The 25173-nt window shown below is 44.5% G+C and overlaps 1 protein-coding gene across 1 annotated transcript in view; it reads left to right on the top strand.

The window, feature by feature from the left end:
- LOC126531786 (NF-kappa-B inhibitor delta-like) overlaps nucleotides 1-25173 on the top strand; it is a 44283-nt gene that overhangs the window by 3886 nt on the left and 15224 nt on the right. Inside the window, exons 2-6 of the mRNA XM_050179514.3 lie at nucleotides 3037-3213; nucleotides 8466-8580; nucleotides 11685-11883; nucleotides 14065-14279; nucleotides 23111-23320. Of these exons, the coding sequence (XP_050035471.1) occupies nucleotides 3037-3213; nucleotides 8466-8580; nucleotides 11685-11883; nucleotides 14065-14279; nucleotides 23111-23320 (916 nt within the window). The remainder of the gene's footprint in view (nucleotides 1-3036; nucleotides 3214-8465; nucleotides 8581-11684; nucleotides 11884-14064; nucleotides 14280-23110; nucleotides 23321-25173) is intronic.

Here is a 25173-nt window from a genome sequence, read left to right as displayed (position 1 = left end):
ATTATCTTCCTTAGGATCACACCTTTGTGATGAAAAAGTGTTTGTGTTCAGTCGAACTGCACTTGGCATGTGCAGGTCTTACAATGAGCAGCCAGATACAAGTGAGTGTCCTGTGTAGATTCGTCCCCACGTGAGGTAATTTGATACACTACGCAGCTGGTGCACGCCATGTACCTGTGCGTATGCTTGGTGGAACATTGCTGTCGGGTGCTGTGAAATTACTTGCACTTTTGGACTGTCTGCTTGGATTGTTTGCTTCCCATAGTTACCATTAACATTAGTTTGTAGTAATTATGGTGCTCAGAAAACCTATATATACTGGTGAAATGCTGTGAGGCTATGGAACTGATGGCTGTCTCTTTCATGCAAATGAGAAATAAACACTCCTAACTTGGAGAGACACTAAATAGGAAAATAAGTTGAACTGTGTTAGTTTAGGTGCCTCACTGGTATTTAAAAACTCATATATACTTGTAATGGTAGCCTTCAGGTTAGCCTCCTATCGATAAATATCAGGTTGGAGTGTCGTATCAACCACAGTAGAAAAAGAACGAGGTTTTATCAAAATGCATTACATAATATGTTCCCCTGAAGAATGACAACTCATTACTTCAAGCTGTGGGGTTGTTCCACTGTTCTGTATTTTCCACGTAAAGGCAGCACCACTTATTAATAGAAATCACTTGGGATCACGAAACAAAGTGTACAATGTCAAGCAAACTTCATTTCTAACTACTTTGGAGGCCATAAGTGCAGTGCACTCGCTGGGAGTGTGTTAAAAGGCATGAGAGGGGTCCATTGGAAGCCTTGTTCTATTTGTACTGAGGGTGGCATGACACTGTTTCCTTTATTTATTTACAGTACCCCTGCTGGAACGCTATGGACTAGTCAAGCTTGCAACAAAGCTGATTGTTGAATTACTTGGCTCTGATACCCTAAAAACATTAAAATGCATGAGACAGATAAAGAAATGTTGAAGGCACCATAGTGCACCACTTGCAACTGAGTTATTGAAGAAAATACCTGTCTTTTGAGCGTCTGAACCCCTTTCCCTATTACCCAAATCACTCTGTTGCCTCTACTTACAAGAAAGTAATTTCTTTTAGTGATAATGTCTGTGGGTGAATTTGCAATTGAAATTGCAGCTGAAATTTGCCTTTAGAGCAATTTCCTTAAGTTCATTTCTGCCAAGTGCAGACAAGGTTGCTACAGCTTTGTGTGGTATGCATGTTGTCTAGTAACATCTTTGAAGACCATGTAAAATAGCCATGATGTTCATGTTCTGCTTAAAGTTGTTCAGGTGAAATTTTGTAATTCTGCCTCTGTCAATAAGAATAAATATTTGTCCATACGTAAACTCTAGTATGTAATTTAACAGCATGAGAAAGGTTGAGGTGTGTGTGTACTTACTTCAAGCTGCGGTTCAGATGAACAATACTTGCAATACTTGCCCAAGATCAGTGTCACAAGTATAAAACTATCCCTTTCCCTCTTGACCTTCCAAGTGAATCATCATATATATATATTTTTTTCAATACTGCCAGCCGCCATTTGGTAGCCAAGGTAGGAGTGGAACAAGCATACATCGCTGTACAATGCGATGCAACAAAGCGTGCGCACACACAAAAAAAGCGAACACAGGAGCAAGAACAAATATTTTGGGTTTCTCAAAAAAAAAAAATAAGAGCATGAACAAACACACTGTCTATAACAGAGACACGACAGCAGATAAGAAGGAATCTTGGTTTGTCAAGCTGACCACGTCACGCGGAAGCCCGTTCCATTCTGATATTGTTTTTGGAAAGAAAGAAAACTGGTAAGCTTTAGTTCGGCATCGTGGCACTACTATTGTCGAGTCGTGTTTGCCACGTGTTGGGCAAGAAGTGTTATATTTCATGTAAGAGTCAAAATTAATGTTTGTTAAATTATTAATAATACCATGCAACAGTTTTAAACGGTGTAACGGTTTAACTGCAATCCCAATATCGGGATCATCGCAAGGTGGGAAAAAGAACTAACCAGTTTCACAAAACAGGCAAAACGAAAACAAAAAGGAAGAAGGGTGCAGGTCGAAGCTCATCAGCCAGCATTAGGAATATGACATTTGAACAAGATGTCGAATAGTAGACATAAAGTATACAATAGAACAATAAACTGACAAAATGCAGTAACACACTAGGTAATATGTGCGCGAACAATGGTAGCAACATATTGCCTGTTTGTCTTCTTCATGGCACATGCTATCATCCTAAATCAAGGCACACATTATTGAAGCTTTTACAAGCTCCTTTATGTCTGGCGCTATCTTTTTGAATTTGACTGCACTTTCTGCACTAGTTCAAGGAACGCAGAAATTTTTTCCTCAATTCAGCAGTGCAAAGCACGTTGTGCCTCCACCGTGCTCTTCAATTTAACTCCATTCAAGGCCACTTCAGTATAAGTTAACTATTCTGCTGAACTTGCTACTTTGGAAAGGTAGGTGATGTGCAGGCTCTTCACAGCAGGCATGTTGGTGCAGCACAAGTTGATTTGTAGTATGCAGACATAATTATCTCCCACTTTGGTTACAACTTGTTCTTTAGCTGGCATGAGGAGGCTAGGTACAATTTCAATGCCTGTATGGTACGTTGATAAAAGTTTGTAACACATTAAATTCCTTTGGTTTGAATTACTTCATCTTCTGATGCGTTTTCTGATGAAAAAGATAGCATCCACGGCCACTATTCCTTTGCCGCCAGATAGTACTACCACGATAGAGATTATTCTAGTAATAGAAACAGACCACCCTCCTCTTTGCTACATGTGCACTTGTTGGAAAAACCTAACCACAGGCAGTAGATGACAGAGCTCATTTGTTGCTGCACTTTTCTCTATCTGTAAGTAAGGACCACGGGGCAAGTAGGCACTACATGCCGCACTTGCACAATGTCAACTCTTGCAGCACTGTGCACAACACTCTGTAGAACTGATTCACAAAGTGCAGCCAAATCAAGAGAGACCTGGGAAGTGTGTGTTGATGAGCAGGCCCCTTGACAGTGTTTGCAGGGACAAGGACCCTGTCAGCCCTCCTGCCAAGCATCCCGACCCAGAGTGGCCTCAGCAAGCACGTCTGCGCAAGGCGCTGTCCCTGTCCGCATGCAACCATGCAGCCGGTATTGTTGCACTGCTGCAAGCCAAAGGCAGCCTAATGGCTCGAGACTCACAGGGCCGCACGTAAGTGCCAATCACAACTTTTGGGCATTCTGTTTTGATGTGCAAAGAGGGAAGCACGTGCTCCACTTTGTGCTGTGCCTGCAACACTTTAACTCTTGTACCGACGGGAATACAAGGTTATTCTGCAGAGGAGAAAAATAAGGGGCTGTTTAATTTGTTCAGGGTGTCTACCAGCTGGGAAAACCGTGAATTCTCAAGCATTTTGAGTAGTCTGGAAAAACTCAGGGAAAACTCAAGGAATTTGTGCCTCTATCAGAGAAAATTAGCTGTAATTTTATTGAAAGGGTCAAAAGTTGCGGTAATGCTGGCTCGAGTAACAGACAGGAATCGTAATGAATCGTCTTTGACGCCCTATCATCAGCTGGAGAAGTTGCCAGTGTACAGTCAACGACCGACTTTCCGGATGCCCAATAATTTGCATAGCTTCACAGCACCACCACGCACCCCATTGAGTCAATGTATCAGAATGTCTGAAATTTCGGCGCAAGAAATCTTCGCCGTTCGATTTTCCGGTGCTTTTTGCCGTGACCGCAGGTCCAAAAGGGCATTAATCTAAGCCACCACCGCTGCCGTTTTGATTACCTCGCCTCCTCAAACTGGCGCTCTCGCACGCAGATCTGCTTGCCTCTGTACAGAAATGTGACTTGGTGATAGATGCGCAGAAGTGCTGCAGTGAAGCATAACAAGCGTGGGAAGGGGCTATTGCCACGGGACACATTATCTATTCCTTAATTATACATGCGTGTGCCCGGTGTCTCCTGTCACAGTACGAGCACTGATTTGCCTAATGCGTGTACCGACAGGCCTTCAGAGCGTTTTCGAATGTGCCTGGAGCGGTTTGAGACCTTAAGGGCAGTAAATGACATGCATTTATTTTTTCCAACTGGCCAATTTTTCGGACGTTTTCGCGGCCTCTAGGGAGTTCGAAAAATTGGACGTGGACTGTGCAACTGACCAAGAAGATGCTTCAAATGGTCCGTGGGGGGAATGAATGGCAGAAGGAGGACAAGAACAAGAACGACCTACACATTGAGGAATGGAAGGGAAAGGAAGCGTGCTGCCGCTGTTTTGAAGGAGCTTGAGCTCAAAAATCAAAGTGTTGGCTGATGCTGAGATGCTGGTGTCCCTCTTCCAAACCGAAAAAAACTCTTTAAAGCAATGAAACACAATACTGAGGTGTTGTGCGCGGGCTGAGAGTATTTCAGGACAGTGGAGGTTGACTTACGAGCTGTTGAGAGAGAATCTCAATTGTGACAAAGTTCGGGCTTCATACCACTGAGCTAGCTATCAGTTGATAGAAATAGCTCGTATTCGAAAATATTTGCTTCTGTATGCATCTCCTTTTATTTGTATTTGAGATAGTCCGACTCCATTCGCGATTTTTTTCGAAGACATTTTATCTGCTGTGCACTTTACTAGCCCCTACCTTCTATCCTCTTCTTGAATAACAAACACTACTCCTTAGTATTCAAACTTGATTAAGTAGTCTCTTTAAAAATTTTTTTCATATGCTTACTAGAGAGTGACAGCATCAGGCGACATGGTTTCAGCCCGTCTTGACACAAAACATAGCTCTGCGTCATTCAGGGAATTTTGCAAAGGCACTCAGGGAAAACCTGGAAAACTCGGGGATTTTGGAAATGTCAACTTGGTAGACACCCTGTTGTTGCTTTCACTGAGTGATCTGTAAAATTCTCAAATTACTGGTCACAGATTTTTTAGCCTGGTAGTGATCAGCTTTTCAATCTCCCAAGTTTGTAATTTGATTTATATCCTAGCATTTAGGAGTCCCTTTACATATTCATATTTTCAGATTGGTTGTAGTGTTCTGCAATTCTCATAAGTTACATGGCTCTCACTGAAAGCAAGAAGAGCAACCCTAAAGCTACCATGACCATCACAGCATAGTGCAAAATATTCTAATCAGCGATGGTATCTAGTTTGTGGCTGTTCTTACTTTTTATTTCTTATTTTAGCCTTTCGGCCATCTCTAAAGATCTGTATAAAAGCTGGTGTTCCAAGTATGCTTCGAACTCAAATTAGTAGCCATACCTTAAAGTAGATTCTTTGGATTAACTGTTTTGTTTGTATTGTGCTATTTTTGAAAAAGCCATGTAGATTGTTTGGGCTAGTTTTGAGATGGTTATCTGCTTTGTCCGAATTCATCTGGCCACCTTGGAGTCTGCACTTAAGTCAGTTTAGGTTTGAACGAAAGCAGCATGCATGCGTTGAACTGTGCTCTCATTCTGCTTACTGCTGGTGCGTTTACCATTTTCAAGTTGTGGCGAGACTGTAAGGCACCCACACAAAAACTACTTTGAACTGGGAACTTGAGTTTTGTTTACAATACCCACTCACATAGAGCTGGTCTTCCTTACAAGAAAAAATTAGTTATGTTCTTAGCTCGTGCTGAATCGGACAACTATCTCCAAGTGTAGTTTTGGTTATGAAGCACCGTTGCTTAGTCCAACTGGTGGTACAGTTTAATCAGAAAAGAAAAGTTGTTTTAAGTTTGTTTTCCACGAACAAACAACCCTATACTGTTTAGTATGTGTTTGTCTTCCTGCTTGTTTGTTTGCTTGCTTGTTTGTTTGTTGTAGGTAGAATTACATGTGCGCGTCAGTCTTGCAAAGCAGATTGTGCAGAATAAGTTGTGAAAATGAAATTATGAAAGAATTTGTTTGTAGGTTTACTAACTTGATTTAAGATAATGCTTTATTGCAGGAGCTCCTACACAAAGATACACGGCACAGAGAAATTGTTTTTGTCAGTGTCCACTGCACCAAATTTGATTAGGTTTGTTGCATTGGACACATTCACTGCAACTTAGGGCACTGGTGGGCTACAGTGGTTATTCACCCTGTTCAGCTGTGCATGTCTTTCTGCATCGATATCTGTGCTATACAAATCAACAAAGGAGAAAAAGAAGACTTGTTGATTCTGACTAAGAGCTGTTGTAGTTGTATCTCTCTGCAACTTGTGAAAGTATCAAAGGTGCATAAGTCCCTGGAGACTTGCCATGGACCATGATGCACCAGGTGAATATGACAAGTGACCCATGGTGGGTCATCACACACAGGAATCAGGACTTCAAAAAAGTACTGCAGAAGTGAATGTGTTCCAATCTGTGTGTTCCAAAAAATTTTCCAATCTACTGATTGTAGGAAGTAGATATTTAAGTCAGCCATAACTTTTAATGTGATAGCGTTAAGGCCCCCGTGTCGAAAAAAAATACGATGTCAGCATCGGACGTCGCTTGACGAAAAATCATTCTGAACCACACCCACTCAGGCCCTCCACGTGGCCCAAGGCCTTACTGAAATAATTGGATTCCTTAAAAGAAAATGCCTCCGAAAAATTGTAAAGTATGATCTAAACACAACCCACAGACACGATAGCGTCGGAGTTTAATTTCAGTATACCAGAAAACATCATTCTGTTCCACAGAAACCCAAACAAAAACCCCTTTCCCAAGCGGCGCAGGCCGCTCGGCTCCTTGCAACAACACCATTGCACTCAGCTCCCCGCATACACAAGAAAGCAGCGATTGCTGGGAAGCGTGACGATCAGTCAGGACACTTTTAAATTTATCGCGATCCACTCTTAAAGGTGAAGCTTAAGAGTCCTCCAGATGTTTGCTGAAAAGGTTTTTAAAAATCATGAAATTAAATAAAAGGACTAAAGCATCCAGTTAGCAACTTGACAATGAAAAACAGTATCGGAAATCTGTAAACTGCACTTACTGAGAAGCCTAAATCGAACAAAATTAACGTATTATGTACAGCCCACTGAAATATATACGACCTACTTGTTAGCAGGACTTTTGCAAAACCCCTGTAAAGAATGTAACACTTTCACATAAGCTGTAAAGTCAAACAACACATTTGTCTGCTCCGGATGTTTTAGCACAGTGGTCTCAAGCTGATCTCTGACACTGCGCCGCATCCAGTCCACATAGCTCCTTGAGGTCCCCACTGCCAGGCATGCGGCACCCTTTTCTCGCTCCTTGTCTGCCCCCACCCCTTTGCCCAGCATTTGCCTGTAATTGCATGGAAATTCTTGCCAAGCATTCAGCACATAAGAGGGAGCCATGTCTGACACTGTATGCCAAGGGGTCAGTGTGGGCGCAACAAGATCCAAAGAACTGACCGTTTGCAAAACTGCCTGTAATGTAAACGTGGGTAAGGACGTCTTCCGCATATGTCTTCCTTGGCATGTGCCTGTCCCGCTCATATTATTATATGTTGAGAGGGGAAAGTCGTATTGCACCCGCACCTGTTTTCAAGTAAAAGGATGACCATGGTCATGTTTAGTATTCTTAGCATGCTCATTATCATAATCTTGTTAGCTTGCTATTATCACTTTGAGAGGTCTGTCTGTACTGGTTATTCCTTTGCCGATGTTTGCGATTTTCTGGCACGAAAACTGCTGAACTGAAAGGAACACTGAGACTTTGGCAAGGCGGAAAATGCGCAGCAGCACAGTCGTAGGGAAAAGAGGGGATGCAGTGGGGCTACACAGGCAGTACCTTAGAGTGCCACGTGTTTTGTTGCCGAGCTGGGAGCATTGCTCGCAAACAGGCTGTACTGCACCAGAACCACTGAGGCAGCGACAAGTGAAAAACACTACGAGGCAACAGATGAAATGGAGCTTTCTCTATTTCATGCTGTGCTTAAGTACCTTGCCCGTTTGTACATGTGACACCGACACGTGACATAACCATGCAGGTCTTGGCTAGGTCGCTTAGTGCCACCTGTTTAAGAAGGCATACACTTTACGATGCAACACCGCGAGCTGCTTGTTTAAAACCACTGCTCTAGCAGACACAGTTCACAGAGCGGAAGCATTTGTTTTTAGTGCAGAGTTATGGATGTGCAAACTATGTGCTTCATTTATTTTTACACTAACCAAATTTCAGCAGTATTTTGTAAAAACTGTGAGGCTATAAATAAAAATTTCTTCCTAATAATTCAGCTCTTTATCTTGAGTGCAACAGATTTCATTCAGATTTGTTAAATGGCTGTCTAATGAGAGAATTTCTGTGTTTCACATGTTTTTGAATAGGTAAACCAGAGTTGGGCCTGAGGCAACACTTCCTCTTAATAGAAGCCCTTGTAACCAGAGAACCAATTCTAAAAACTGAGTCATAGCCTCTTGAAAGCGCTTAGTGTGAAAGCAAACATCATTACAGCTGCATGTACTCTTCAATTCACTGTGTGTGGCTCCATTTTGAGAGACTTTTGCACTTACAGGCATCTTCACGAGGCTGTGGCCTGTGCGAATCTGGCACTGGTCTACAGGTTGGTGGTGCGCCTTCGCCAGGACAACTCCAGCAGACTCCTAGAAGTGTGTGACCTCAATGGACAGGTGGGCTAACTTCTGCTGTTACTTTATTGCCATAATTTTGGACAGCATCTTGTAAGAAGAGTAGTGTGTTGTGCATGACAGTATTGCATGAGGAGTTCTGATTTTAATTATATTACTTCATGGAAGAAACTAGAAATTGGTAAGAATCAGATGTATGCGTTAAGAGACAAAGCTGGCAATATGATTACTAATATGGATGAGATAGTTCGAGTGGCTGAGGAGTTCTATAGAGATTTATACAGTACCAGTGGCACCCACGACGATAATGGAAGAGAGAATAGTCTAGAGGAACTTGAAATCCCACAAGTAAAAAAAAAGAAAGAAAAAAAATGAAGTAACGCCGGAAGAAGTAAAGAAAGCCTTGGGAGCTATGCGAAGGGGGAAGGCAGCTGGGGAGGATCAGGTAACAGCAGATTTGTTGAAGGATGGTGGGCAGATTGTTCTAGAAAAACTGGCCACCCTGTATACGCAATGCCTCATGACTTGAGCGTACCGGAATCTTGGAAGAATGCTAACACAATCCTAATCCATAAGAAAGGGGTCACCAAAGACTTGAAAAATTATAGACTGATCCGTTGCCTACAAAGTATTTACTAAGGTAATCGCAAATAGAATCAGGAACACCTTAGACATCTGTCAACCAAAGGACCAGGCAGGATTCCGTAAAGGCTACTCAACAATAGACCATATTTACACTATCAATCAGGTGATAGAGAAATGTGCGGAATGTAACCAACCTTTATATATGGCTTTCATTGATTACGAGAAAGCGTTCGATTCAGTCGAAACCTCAGCAGTCATGGAGGCATTACAGAATCAGTGTGTAGATGAGCCGTATGTAAAAATACTGAAAGATATCTGTAGCGGCTCCACAGCCACTGTAATCCTCCATAAAGAATGCAACAAAATCCCAATAAAGAAAGGCGTCAGGCAGGGAGATACGATCTCTCCAATGCTATTCACAGCATGTTTACAGGAGGTAGTCAGAGACCTCGATTGGGAAGAATTGGGGATAAGAGTTAATGGAGAATACCTTAGTAACTTGCGATTCACTGATGATATTGTCTTGCTTAGTAACTCGGGAGACCAATTGCAATGCATGCTCACTGACCTGGAGAGGCAAAGCAGAAGGGTGGGTCTAAAACTTAATCTGCAGAAAACTAAAGTAATGTTTAACAGCCTCGGAAGAGAACAGCAGTTTATGATAGGTAGCGAGGCACTGAAGGTGGACCAGGCTGATGATGATGATGATGACTTCATGCATATATGGTTAACATTAAATACAGAAAAAGCAGCATTTATAGTCAAAGGCTAGTTGTTGATCGCACTTAAAACACATGGAATGCAGAGACAGCAATTTAAGACCACTTAGACTAAACGTTACACAAGTAAATAGAGAAATGCAAAATCTCTTGAATATGTCTACATAACATGTGACTTACACCAGCATGAAGATAGTACTTCTCAATTCACTGTGAGATGTAGGGCTTGAGAGGTATGGCTTATAAAGAGGTAAAAAAAGGTACGTGCAAAAATTTATTTAGTCTGTTTTGTTGCAAGCAAGTTGTATGCCCAGCTGATACAAAAAGAAATTGTTTCGCTGTTTATACTATAAAGTTTATACTATACACTACACAGGGTTCTCCCCAGAAAATTTTGAGAGGTGGACATTTGAGGACTGGGGGAGGGGGAGGCACAGGCATATACTGAATGATGACAACACAGCAGACGTTCAAGCGCAAACACAACACAACAATGCAAGAGTCTTTATTTCTGCATTCCAGACATACTACACTTTAATCCGCCAATTCTTCAGCTTGGCCCAGTTTTCCACTACCATATCATATGGGTGTCAGGCCCTTCACATGCAGTACGAATGAAGTAGTCCAATGACTTCTCTTTGAGGCAATTTATCAGTTGTGTCTTAATAAGTTTCAGAGCTGAGAAGTCCCTCTCACAGTCTACTGGGAGTCCCACATGCCGGCCTCGCCTGTATGTGGGACATTCAACGTAGCCACACTATGGTAAAAAACTGTATGTTTTGAAAGCGTAAATGAGTTAGACATGTCGGCGCTGTACTAGTGCGAATATTGGAGAGAAAAATGCAGCTTCATAAAAACATAAACAACCTTGAAATCAATTAAAGGAAGCAAGCCGTGACCACATTTAAATAGGTGCCCACAATGACAACGATGATAGAAGAACTCGCACAGTAAGCGGGGGCAGCATAATCTATATCGGCAGGCCGAAGGTCATGTCTGACGTTATGGGGTGCCATTCTGGGTACTTTTTGAAATATGCCACATTGTTGAAAACTCAAGGTTGCCTCATCTGATTGGTTGAGAGCAGGCTCTCGGGCTGCTCTCAGCCAATTGATTATGCAACCTTGAGATTTCAACAACATGGCGGATTTCAACAAGTGTCCAGAATAGCACCCACCACCATACCACTACAGTGTTCTAGAGGCTTAGTATTGTGATTTTCTGCAATTACCGCCAGCTTCCCAGCCTGTGTTTTTCACTCGTGAGTGTGTGCAGCTGCTTTCCGCCAGTGTTCATGCTTGCCTGTAATAGCGCATTTGTGAAAGCCAGCCTCCTCGCGCTCGTAGGTTTCACTGCATAGGCACAGAAAGTTGTCCCCGAGTTCAGAAAACTTGAAGCCCGACAGGTGGGCGGTCGGCCGGAGTGGTAAGCAGCAAAACTGCTGCTCACCATGGGGAGAACCCTGACACTACAGCTGCCTCTAGATGGGCGGGTAGAACAAATAATTGGTATTCAAGCAATGATTGCAGCAATCACAAGCAAATAGGTTTGAGCTATATGTCAAAAAGATAACAGGAGTGAGCATTGGGTCCTACTCCTTGATCATAGTTGTCCTCTTTCTGTCCTCACATTTTGTGCTGTTGTAATTGTGAAATTAACACCAGCTTGCATAGTTTAGCTTTCTCTTTATACTTAGTTTGCTGAGTAGCTTGCGTGTGGGCACTATGGTATCTTTCTTGGCCTGGAGCAAGAAAAAGAAAAGGGCAAAGCAGTTGTCAATGCAAAATCAGGTTTTCCTTCATTAATCTCCTGGGTACACAGTGTATGTGTCTGTGTGTGCAGACAGCACTGCACTACGCGTGCCAGCTGCGACAGGCCTTAGTCGTGGGCCTGTTGTGTGAGGCCGGGGTCCACCGGGACATGCGGGACAAAAATGGTGCCACAGCCATGCACCTGGCTGCAGAGCGGGGAGACCATCCATGTGTTGAGCAGCTGCTGGCACCCCCGTGCCCTGGCTCCGTCAATGCCCAAGATGTCAAAGGTACCTGGCCTTGTGTGCTCTTCGCTTGGCTTGTGACAAATCCTCCTAATGAAAACATGACAGCCGACCATAGTTACTAGACATGCTTAAAGAAGTGCTCCAAAAATTATGAAAAAACACACTAAAGCATACACAGACCCGGGACACCAAGCACAAAATATTGATTGTTTATTTTTCAACAAAGTTATGAATACAATAGAAGCTCGTTGATACGTTCCCATTGTGCACATTTTTCCGGCACCAATGTTCGCAATAGAGAACATAAGATATGACCCAATAGAGTTACGCTCACTTTTTTACCTGTTCATACGTTCCCGAAAAACACGACCACCCATGTAAATGAAAAAATATGCGAGACGCGTGTGATCGAGCACAGTATTAGCTGCCCGCCACGGCAGGTTCACTGCAAAACTCACCCGTCCGTCTCGTGAAAACGCCGGTGCATGCTCAGTTTCTCATTTTAGTACCAGCACATCTACTCTCGGGTCGTCGCACGCGACATTCATGCTGTCGCCGCCACACCTATTGTAATAAGCATCTTTACCTATCTGTTTCATAGCACGTGGTGCCGCTGGAAGCGTGGAGCGTGCTATTAATGGGCAATAAATAACTGAAACACGCCATCGTTCCCTGCTGCAGGCTGGGATCGTGTACGTTTTCTGGCCGCTAAATCCCATGTGAACAAGAAAAGGCATGAGGCATGCGCATTATCGAGAACAGTATGTAGCCTCCCATCTCACATGAAAATGACTGCACGCACAGTTTCTTATTCCGGTACCAGCAAATTTCCGCCCGGGTGGTCGCAAGCCGCATTCACAGCTGTTGCCACAAAACCTATTACGATAAGCATCTTCACCTATCTGTTTTACAGCGCGTGGTGCGTAGTGCATACTGCACACTTTTAGTAGGCAATAATCCAAACGCGCCACCTTTCCCTGCCGCAGGTAGTGCGATGTGGGCATCACATTTCGCTTCGGCGGCATCCGGTGTCGCCCACCAGCTCGATTTCATTTTGGTTTCCTTCGCCCTCTTAAAACACTATGCAATAAGAAAGCAACAAAACGTGTCTCGGGCCGCCAGAGCACGACCAGCTTGATGCATGTCAGCTTCTCGTGCTGCAACAATCCACATTATGTAGATGTCAACGATAGCTGAGCCTGTCAAACTTTTCAGTTACTTTGGACCGTACGTTCTCCCAGTTAGTACTGTTTCTCTCGGTTTTTTCCAAAACATATGACCAAGGTTTTATTGTATATACCGTGCTGACATTGCATGCGCAATGACCTGTTGTGGAGCCATGCCGACACCAGTGATTGCCACTGGTTAAGCTAATGACTTTTTTTTTTTTGCTCAGAGTTATGGCAGACACGGTGATACCTGTGCCATGAAGAACAACCTTAATAGCATAGGCTTTGATGAATTCCCTTATTCTTTATTTGCTTGTGTGCGCGATCTCTGTTCTTTGCAAAATTAGTATCCACTTGCATCAAGTTTAAGTTTGCATTTGGTTTCCTGTTCCCCCCTCCCCCCTTATTTGTGTGTGTGTGTGTGTGTAATTTCTTGAACACAAATTTAAGTAAGAGATTCTTGGAATAGGAAACTTCACTGTGTAATGCTGCCATGTGGCAGACAGTTTTGGTTGGCTGTTACCCTCTCTTTCTCTGTGTGTGTATAAGCAGCTGTAGGAGTGTGTGTGTCCGCTCATTTGCAATTGAGTGAGGTGGCAGCGGCACTGTGTGTGATTTCTTCGATACAAATTTAAGTACACTCCTATCAAGTCACTTAGTAGTTGCTCAGGGAATGTGCATGAGCGCTCATTTGCAATTGAGCAGGGTGGCAGCGGCACAGATGTGTTTACTACACAAAGGGAATGTTCAGAGGTTGAAGCTCGTATAGGTGTGAGCTTGTGCGATCGTGTGATTAAATAAATTTAAGCTAATGCCGAACAATGCCGCTTGTGGGTTCAATATCAAATCTTGAGTTACCAAAAGTGTTCATATAAAGTGAAATAAGCACATCCGTGAAATCAAGATGTAGTCTGTTCAACAAAAATGAAATGTACATTTTTGATGTGTTAAAGACATTGTGCAGTTAAACCTTGATAGAGTAACAGGAATCTTAAAAATGGGCATTTTGCTTCATTACATTGCATTTGTTGTTTCTTTCCTGGATCTGTGCTAGGACGCACACCACTTCATCTGGCAGTTCTTTGCCATGGAGGAAAACTGCGTAACGAAAGCAGCAGAGGCCAGCAGCCAGCATATGAGAGAATTGACTGCCACACGGTGGTCAAGCTGCTGGCCACCACAACCAATGCCCAGCTGGGCTTGCAGGACCGGGTTGGAGAGACTGCCTTGCACTATGCTGCCCAGCACCACAAGGTTGACCTTGTACAGGTATACACCTCAGGTTGACATTACAGTGCCTATGTGGATACAGTAGGAGTTTTCTTGAGTGTCCAGCTCTGTTGGAAACACTGTGTGCAGAGTGTTGTTTTCCATAGGAGATGGTGGCATGCCAACATGTTGGACAACTCGCATGACATCAGAATGCAGCTTTCTCTAAACTCTTTGATGGATGCTGGGACATATTTGTTTGAATTCACAGAGCAACTTCACAGCAATGCACTGCGGAAACGTTGCAACCATGATTGGACTTCCTCGTATGGCTCTCTCTGGAATTCATTAGATAGAATGGATGGATCAAGTTCTTACTTCTTTTCCACTATGTTTTATATCTACAGCATTTCTTGAGCCACCACAACCATAATTTAAGTCTCTGTTGAGTTTGTGGAGGTCTCACCTGTGCTGTTGAGACAAAGGAACGACAACGCAGTAGTGCAAACAATCACATGGGCATTTATTGCAGCTTTCATACACTAATGCCCACTAGCCGAATTCCTGTCCACAGAACATGCCGATGGATGTGCAACAAATCAAGGAAGTCCGACTCACTATGACCGGACAGCGAGAAAATATTGTATTTACTCGCATAATGATCGCACTCTCATAATGATCGCACCCCTGAATTTTGTCATCAAAATTCGATTTTTTTTATTTCCCGTGTAATGATCGCACCCAGAACTTGCCGCAGCAATATGTCGTGTGCCAAGTCTAGCTAATAATGATCGCGCTTACCATCTGTCGAATGCTACGCGAACGACCCTTCAAGGCAAGCCAAGCGGTCTGCACGCACCAAACATTCTTAAGTAGATGCCTCATTTCATTACTTTCATCACTTTCCGCACTTCCATGACTAAAAGAGGTACAACCAAACTTGCCTTGATTATGTGTAGGCTTTATAATGGTTGTGGTCAGCAGCAACAAAAAAGGCGCCTTTCGATTCTTCTCATCTGCACTCGTGGGCACGCAACAAATCGTGCGCGGCAATGATAGTAGCCACGTTTACACTGATACGTTAAAAGTGTACCCTATTCATACGCCGACGCTTGTAACACAGCTAAGATATTTGCCCGGCCTTAGCGGAAACATGCCGGATTAGGATAGTAGTGAAGACAGATACCGGTTTTCGCAGCACGCCGGCCATGCGTTACTATGTCAGTGGCAGCTGGTAAGCGCGCCCATCTGTTTCTGTCCCCTCAGAGTGGCCATGGCTACGTTATTGCCGCAAACTTGCCATTCATCACTGATACGGAAGAAACTGTTTCAATGCACGTAATGTACTCACGCGAAGAAAAAGAAAGATCGCGTTCGGCGCGTTCGGCTTGCTCCGCCGGCCGCCATTTTTGTTTTGGTGTCCCGCATCCCGCAGCAAATGCGGGCCGAAAAAAAAATTTTTTTCTTTTCGTGGGAAATTTAACCCGCGTAGTGATCTCACCCCTGAATTTGCGTCAATTTTGCTGACAAGAAAGTGCGACCATTATGCAAGTATATACGGTATGTTCGCCCCATGCTGGGCACCAACTTCTGGTTGTTTCCGTGTACAGTCGCACGAATGCTGGTGCATTCGAATGAACGCGTTCGTCCATTCCGGTGTAGGCCTTGCGAGACAGTCTCGCAGAAGCATGCATTGGCACACGTGCACAACACATCTGTGCCACTTGCTGTCCCCGAGCCAAAGAGAAAGAGCCTACTTCCCGTCGCACCCAACCAACTCCACTGCCAGGCAGCATCATCAGCACAACGCTCGCACCATCTCTCGTAATGCACTGCAACCAGACAGACCGCTGGCGGTACTAAGCTACGCGAAGAAGCCAGATCACAGGAGACTCTAGACATGTGGGAAAAACAGCAGATCAGGGCACGTGTAAGAGTCGCACATCCCCACAAGTTAAATTTCTTTCTTGCACTAGGGCAAAAATACAGAAAAAGCCCAAGTCCATTTTCTCCCATATATGTTCATTGAAAATACTCAAATTCATTACAATTCTCAACGTTAGCTCAGTGGCTATAACATTGCGCTACTGGGCACAAGGCCATGGCACGGTGGCCACAGTCCAATGGGGGCATGTAATGAGTGAGTGGAAAGTGTCTGCTGAAGACTGTTGAAAAGTGCAGTGGCAAAACACTGTGGAACAGCAATAGCTGCAAATACCCTCGAGTGGCCGAACAATAAGGAAGATGTTGGCAGGCGGTGGCACGAGCTGTCGGACGAGGGAGAAGGAACATCACTCAATCAGGGGGCTGCACGAAATAAGCGGAACAAGGAACCAGGAGAGAGAAGGAGAACAGGATGGAAACCGGGGGAAAGGAGAAACACTGCTCGGGAATGGGGCTCGAATATCGCTGGTGTTAAGGTCGGTGTTGTTAGAGTCCAGAGCCGCACCCGAGAGCCTCGACAGAACCAGGACGACCCTTGCTAGACAGATCCGCCAAGCGTAGGGCTCAGATGTTCCGACTGGACCTGCTGCTGTTGGTGCTCATCCTGGTCCTGATCCTGAGCCGCCGTGCGGAAAGCGGAGGTTGCCTGGAGGCTACCAGAGGCCTGGGGTGGCACTGGTGAGAGGCACCTGGGAAGAACCGCGAGCCAAGGAACCGGTACGAACACTGCTCAGCTGTAGCAGTTGCACTTGGATGGCCTTGGACTCCAATAGCCTTGGCCTTAAACTTGGGCCTTGGAATCGGTCATCCGGGGTTGGCTCTACCGTGCGTCCCCGTGCCTAGTTTGCCATTGCCCGCCACGCCGCTACCACTCAAGTAAATAAAATTTCCAATGCTTGAGGTTTTATTCCTTTTTTTTCCCCTCTTGTTTTGGACTGTGAGTGATTTGAACTCATTGCGTGGACTAACACTGCCTGCTGTACTTTTGCTATTTTGTACCTTTTGTGTGCTCTTTGTTCTCTTTTCTTTTTCTTTCTTTTTGAAATGAATATTAAGTTTTGTTTTTGGAAAAAAATGGTTTCGTCTTTCCTGGGGTGAGGCTCTGCCTCACTTGAATAACTCTTACTCAAGGAACCTGTCATCACAGGGCAAAAAGAAAAAATGTGTTGGGTGCAAGTTAGAGAAACTGAAGTGGTCTAAATTAATGCCGAACCCTCCATTATGGCATCCTTCAAAACCAACTGGCACTTTCGTGACATTAAACTCCAGAATAAAATTTTTATGTATTTGTTACAGCTGTGTACCTTTCTGATTTTGGTGACATTAGGCATCTGTCAATTTGCCATACCCACTTTTACCAACATTGATTGTCGATTTATTAGCCTCAACAACATATCACAGGGTTGTGTATAAGAGATGCATTGCCTTTTCAAAAGCATCTCTTTTCCGTTAACTTTTTTGATACTAATTGGTAGTCCTGACAGATGATGCTAGTACAAATGGTGCTTAATAAACTAAAACAATGTGCAAAGGATGCATATGTTGATTGTATGGTATACTAGCAACACAGGCTGATTCTGATCAACTTGCAGAAATTATAAGGCAGAAACAGGTAATGAAAATATGTGTGCGCTGCTTGACAAAAATGGAGTATGCAGTAAAAGCTTGTTAATTCAAATTCTGCAGGGATGCTACAGAAATTCGAATTATACAAAATTCGAACTAATGAAAGTCAGAAAAAAATCGCTCGGTTAAGGCGCGTATATAGTCCGACGTGGCTTGAGCATGTGCGCACACGCGCTACATCACGTTGGCGGGAACAACAACGTCTATACTTTGAAGCACTGGCTCAGCCGACGCGGTCCAACGTGACCAATGTCGAGATGGCTCTTGCTTGAGTTTGTCGCGGTGACTGGCGCGGAGGTAAAAAAATGTCGCAGTTTCGCCCGAAAAGCGAAGCATTGATTGCGATAGCAAATTAGTAGATAGCTATACGAAGTAAAGATAGTAGTTTTATCGGCCATATAAACTTGTAAACATTCGCTTACTAACTAAATTAACAAGTGCGGTGTTACGCGTGCAGGTAAACTTGAACACATCTCGCTCTATGACTGCGCAAACTCAACGAAAAACGCTGAAGTGAGGAATCGCGGCAGTACCAGCTAGCGAATTGACCTTCATACAGCTCTCGCTTCAACGCAAACCAAACATAGAAAGCACATTGCATAAAAAGCTACCAGCACTACATGCACTCTGCAAACATTGCAGATCACATTCAAGATATGAAGCCCACCCGCCGTGGTTGCTTAGTGGCTATGGTGTTGGGCTGCTGAGCACGAGGTCGCGGGATCGAATCCTGGCTACGGCGGCCGCATTTCGATGGGGGCGAAATGCGAAAACACCCGTGTGCTTAGATTTAGCTGCACGTTAAAAAACCCCAGGTGGTCGAAATTTCCGGAGTCCTCCACTACGGCGTGCCTCATAATCAGAAAGTGGTTTTGGCACGTAAAACCCCATAATTTAATTTTAAGATATGAAGCCCACATGGCCGTACTTTAAGCAGCAGCGGCTGGAGAAGGTCTCCCCGCCCGCTCTCCTTTCACCTCACCCCCGTGCCTCAGGAGGGCGTGCATCCGCCCCGCCTTCCTCACTCGCGTGTGCTGGATTGAGCCGCCTAAGCCAGCTCACCCTCGCACGCTTTCGCTCGCACATACAGCATACGGCGCACGGCAACGATTTTATCGTCCTTGAGCTTTGTACGGAACCTCACTGGAGAGAAGTGACCTGTAACTGAGGCGTTGGCTATGCCTGGCTAGGTGCAAATGCGTCTCTCGCCAGTCGGGCCTAAAGAACGAGCCGCAGATGGAAAAAGTAAAGGTGCGCAGCCGGCGCGGCGACACCAACATTGCCAATGTGCTCCTGTGCACTAGCACTCTCCCCATTCACGATGGATGGCGCACAATTCACAATGGATTTCGGATTATCGGTGACGATGCGGATTTCAGTGTCAATTAGCAGAATATGTTACATGTTGCTTTCAATACATCATCTTGAATTTCCATCTCCCACCTTCCCCTTGTTTTCCCATGACAGAATAAAGTAATTGGAGAGCTTTAGTTTTTCCCTAAACATATTACAGTTCACAAAATAGCACCGGGTTACTGGAGGCTGTTACATATTCGGCGGCTAGATGCCGAGGGTGGCAGGACGACCGGCCTAGGGAACAGACGACCCACTCAGCGCCAGGAAAATGATCACCTTTATTCCTTCAGTGATGTGCTTCTTGTGCACCAAGTAGCCAATCAGAGGGTGGCAAAATAAAATAAAATATATTGTGGCAAGCAAGGCAATCTTATCTGCAGGCCCCAACTTAGAATGTGACCAGCACCGCAAATGTTACAGCTCAGCCAGAGCTACCCATTTTGGAAGGCGTTCAAGAGGATTACGCTTCTTGAACAACTGGAGGTGGGAACAGGTAGCCAGTGATGGAAACAAGATTGTCCAAGCACAGCACTGACAAGTTTTGCACGATCACATTTTCCTTGCCCTTGGAATAGGTGAAGACACCGAGGTGCATAGTGGCACAGGCGGGCAAGTTGAGCTAGACATTGCAGAAAGGGTGAAGAAAGCACTATGCGTCTTCAGGCTCGAACAACAAGCCCATGGAGAGGGGCTGGGATGCCCAGGAGTAGGTGACGCTGATAATTAGCACTACTCGCTGAGTGCTGAAAGGCTGCTGAGCACGTAGCGACAGGGAGCCGCCGCAGACCTTTGGCGCGTGGTTCACCCCGTCAGCCGACATGACAGGATCTGAAGGGACTTAGTGAACAAGTGGAAAAAACACAGTAACTACGTCAGAAGCAACTTCGCGCCCAAGCTTAGGAAAGCCCGGCAGTTGAATTAACTGGGAGCAGAACACATGAAAACAACACAAGAATCGAAAAGGCCTGCATCAACTTGCATGCACACAAGCAATAAAAAAAAAAATCTAGGGAATACAGCTAAGGCAGTCAGCATTTGCATGGCATTTGCCTTTTTTGTGCCGCACTAGGAAATCAAACTGTTGATCTGCTAGACACCACCACATCAAGCGACCATATTTGTTTGACATTCGATTCAACCACACTAAGTGGGAGTGATCGATGTTAAAAACAAAGGAAGAGCCCTTCAGATGACATGACAGCTTTTCAAGAGCTCGCACCAACAAGCTTCGAGCCCACAAAATACGTGTTCAGCAAGACTGAAAAAATGCGACAAGTGCACTCATGGGAAGACAATGTTCATCATTTAATATATCTTTTATTTGGTCTTTGTGGAATTTTGCAGTGGGTATTTGCACCTCCTGGAAAGGCTGTCTATCACTTGTTTTACTTGGAATTATTAAGGCGATTGAGAAAGAATGTGCAAAATTGTAGAATGCAGGTGACTGGTTTCTCCATCACGACAGCGCCGCAGCTCCAACTGGTTTGGCTATGACGTGGTAATTAGCTTCTCAGGGATGGGCCAATGTATCTTATTCATCAGACCAAGCTTCCTGTGATCCTTTTATTTCTTTTTAAAGAAAATTCAATAAATGAAGCAGATTTATTACTTCACAGAGGGCACTCAACAGCATTAAGCTTGAGGAGATCCAGGGTTGCTTTGAACAGTGGGAGAAAAGGTTACACAAGTGTGTTGACTCCATTAGAGATTACCGTATTTGCACGGTTCTAGTGTGTACCTTTTTTCGATAAAAAGTGTGTTCAAATTTGCATGTGCATTACAGTCTTAACTAATTCTACTCAACATCAAAAAAGAAACTGGTTCTTACTAAAACAAAATGCTCCATGCATGGTAGCTAGCCACACTGCTATCAAATGGACATTGTTTTCTTTCTTTTGGGGGAGGCGGGGGGGGGCTTGCTTTGCGCCCGTCATTTTGGAGTTTGCTGTTTGCTGTTTTGTTGTTCCATCTAACGCATTTCTAATCAGTTGAACTGAAGATGACATTATGTGGCCGGTAGACAGCGATAAGGAGGTGTCGTCAGTTTCCGATAGCGACTAGCTGCTAAGATTCACCTGTGTGCGTGTCTGTGCCTTTGTGTGTCCCATAAAATTGTTTCAACACGGTACGCATCGACTAAGCTTTCGTTACTTGATGTGCACGGTAGAATCGGCAGCAAGTTATTCTTTTTTATACATCTTGGTTGTAATATAACTGCACATTACAATCGGGGGCACGGTAGAATCGTGCAAATATGGTATTTCGAAGGGCACTAAGCACTTCTTGTATTAGCTAATCCTTCTTTTCAGAGTGCAGCTCTTGGGCGCCGCTTCCTGCGGTGAGCGTCAGCATCCCTTGTAACCGAGCGAACAAGCACAGTGAAAGGTGAAAGAGCAAACGTGGAGCACAGCGGGGAATGAAAGACACCGATAGCAAGGATGAAATTGGAGAAAGAGGGTATGGCAAAAGCGGGAGAAGAAAAGTGTAGTGCTGTGCAAGAAGGGCTCTGCGGCGACAGTGCCGACAAGATGGTGCCGGAGTGTCGCACGTCACGCATATGGAAACAAGGCACTGCCTGAGTGTCTGTGACGGCTGCTGTGAATCATGCCCACGCGTCACCCACACACTGCCTCTCGCGATCTCCTGATTAGCTGGGCAGTCATGCCACACTTAGCTCCATTTGCAACACACTACACGAGACAGATTGTCCTCGCCAGCCAATATAGCTGTATCGTAATCGTCGGTGATTCCTCCTTTTCTTTTTCTTTTTTCTCTCTCTCTGTTTCTTTTTTTTTTATGTTGGCTACTGAGATTATGAGGAACAAAAATCTATTTCTTAACCATCGCTGGTAGAAACACATTCAACATCCGGTCAAACATTGCAGTGCCATCAGTAAAATGGTCATATATACCAATACAGTTGACTTACATTAATTTGACTCCGCTTAATTGGATCCCGACCGAAGGTCCTGGCCGGCACCCATGCATTACTATGGGCCCAAGCTTCCATTATTTTGATTGAGAAATTGGCCTTGCCGGATAATTCGAACTTGACCAGTCAGCATGCATGCCCCCTGACACCTATGGTGACCCAAATAGCAACCCTTTCAGGGGAAGTGTCTGTCCCGGCAAACCTTAGAAGGCAGTGACACACGTCATCTCCTCTTGAAAACACCGATTTTCAGCCTGGCCTAAGAAGATGTTGAAGGAATAGTGAAGCTCACATTGTAGGATCATGGTATTTACCCAATTCTGATGCATGCCGTTTCTTTCTTTTTCCAAAAAATTTGGGCTGAAAATGGACTGTGCGGTGCAATCGGACATGAAACAAAACTGCCTTTGCGGTGTTTGTATGTTTTACCGCATAACACGAATATATTGCTGCAAAGTTGATTATAATGAAGTGGCTGCCATTGCACAATACATTAAACGCCCATTCTTCGTGCTAAAAAATCGGAAGTGCATTGGATTTCTACTTCGTTTAGGACTTCTGGCGCTGTTTCTATGTTAGTTTTCTACTTTGGACAAATAGAAAGTGGGCACATGCTTGATTCGGGGGTGAGTTAGAATTGGACAATTACTGCCAAATGAAGCAACAATGTGTTCTGCCATTTTTTCTGCATCTTGTTTAATTCGACCCGCCGAATAATTAGATGAATTTCATCTGTCCTGTCAGGGTGGAAATAAACAAATTCACTTGTAGATTGCAGACTAAAATAAAACGGAGCCACATTGCTTAAGCAGAGAGTTCAATTTACTTGCAGCTGAATGTCTGGGGCTTTTTTCCTTCCCACAGCTGGAAAGAACTTGTAAAAGGAAGTCATGTGCGCGGATGTGTCTACTGTCACTGAAAGGGAAATATCTCTTTTCTTATTACGGAAATATGGGCTTCCTTTATGTTTTAGGCAAATTGTCACTATTTTTCGAAAGAGAACAAAAAGAGCCTGTTGGCATGTCATCTGCAGCTTCTGTTGCTGAATGCGGACAACCCCCGCCACCTGGTTGCCATTGCCAATAACGCGGGTGACACAGCACTGCACATGGCTTGCCGTTCCTCCAGCCGAGAGCAGGACAAGCTGGTGCGCCTGCTGATGCACCACGGGGCACCCCTGGAGGCACGTAACAAGGAAGGAATGTGCCCAGTTGACCTGCTGCCCCCCGACCAACAGTCGGAGGCATGCACAGTTGACAAACCTCTGCTCACCATACTACACCAAGTAAAGCTTTGCAGAGACAGTCTACGCTCGTTACAACGGACCCACGTGCAACAGACTTTCAAGTATAACAGACCATATTTAAGCCTTAGTTTGTTCTGCCTATTTTAATAATGCAACGAAGTTCACTTTTAACAGACCGTGCTACAACGAACTATCAGCTGCAGCAGACGAAATTAGCAGAATTTTTTTTTCAATACTGGCCATCTAAAACATACTTTTGCCATGTCGACACGGGCTGACAACTGACTTGTGAGGCTCAGCCGACAGTCACAGCTCAATATCATGTGCGCGAGGGAGGAAGGTAGGGCAGACATGTGCCATCTTCTTTCGCGTGCGAGTCACGGGGGGTGGGGTTGAGGGGTGAGGTGAGAGAGAGGGGGATTTTTCTGCAGCAGCTGCCCCTTACGGCACGGCCGCTGTATCTTGAAAGCGATCTGTGACGCGGACAGAGTGCAGGCCCGCGTGGACCCCATATCTTGAAAGCAATCTGCCATGGGGACAAAGTGCACCCAGTATGGGTAGCTTCGTATGCACTGTGCTTTCAACGTTTAGTTCGCATTGAAGTGAGACAGCACGAAGGTCAATTCACTTGCTGCTACTGCCACGCTTATCTTGCTTAATTAGCTTAATTTGCTATCGCAATCGATGCTTTGCCTTTCAAGCAGAAGTGCGACCTTTTTGTTTGTTTTTTACTGTGGACATTCATCACTCACTCTTTGCAATGATGGTAGACATTGCAACGAAAGTTTCAGGAGTGAGGCATATCGGATATTACGGACTGCGGATAAAACGGACGTTTTTTGACGGATTATCAGGGTCCGTTGTAATGAGAGTAGGCTGTATTTAGGTGAAACGCAAGCATGTAATCCATTAAAACTGCAAATAAAATATGTGGAAATCTGCAGTTTAGAGAAAGTTTCATGAAAGGGAATATTTTCATCCACCCAACAGTAGTACAAAGCTGCGAAGGAATCTCATGTCGGTTTTCATAAAGAAAGCTTCAGAGCTGAAGAAAAATTTGTGCTTGTCCATGTATCAAACCATGGATTGCCTTTTTGGGGCAGTCGCTCTACCATCTGAGATGACCAGGAGGCTAGTAGGTTGTAGAACGAAGTTGAATTATCGTATTTACTTGCGTAAGGGCTGGACTCCCACCCCGGAGTGCGAAAACTTGGAACACATGCATACCAACATTCCGCAAGCTGCTACTAGATGGCACTACCATATTTACTCGCATTATGATCACACTTTTTTGTCAGAAAAATTGACGCAAAGTCAGGGGTGCGATCATTACGCGGGTTAAATATCCCGCGAAAAGAAATAAAAAAATTTTTCATCCCGCGTTTGCTGTGGGACACCAAAACAAGAATGGCGGCCGGCAGAGCAAGCCAAATGTTATTTTTTTTTCTTCTCTTGAGTACATTATGTGCATTGAAACAGTTTCTTTCATACCAGTAATGAATAATATCATTAATATCGGCAAGTTTGCGGCAATAACGTAGCCATGTCCACTTTGAGGGGACAGAAACAGATGGGCGCGCTTAGCTGCCAGTGACATAGAAACACATGGCCGGCATGCTGCGGAAACTGCGGCATCTATCTTCACTACTATCCTAATACGGCATGTTCCCGCTGAGGTTGGGTGAATACCTTAGCTGTGTTACAAGCGTCGGCGTATGAATAGGGTACACTTCTAACGTATCTGTGTAAACGTGGCTACTATCGTTGCCGCTTGCGATTTGTTTCGTGCCCACGAGTGCAGATGAGAAGAATCGAAAAGGCGCCTTTTTTGTTGTTGTTGACCACAACCA

Source organism: Dermacentor andersoni, chromosome 5, assembly GCF_023375885.2.
Source record: "Dermacentor andersoni chromosome 5, qqDerAnde1_hic_scaffold, whole genome shotgun sequence".
NCBI lineage: Eukaryota > Metazoa > Arthropoda > Arachnida > Ixodida > Ixodidae > Dermacentor > Dermacentor andersoni.
Note: the sequence above shows the minus strand (reverse complement) of the source record. Positions and strands in the feature narration are given on the sequence as shown.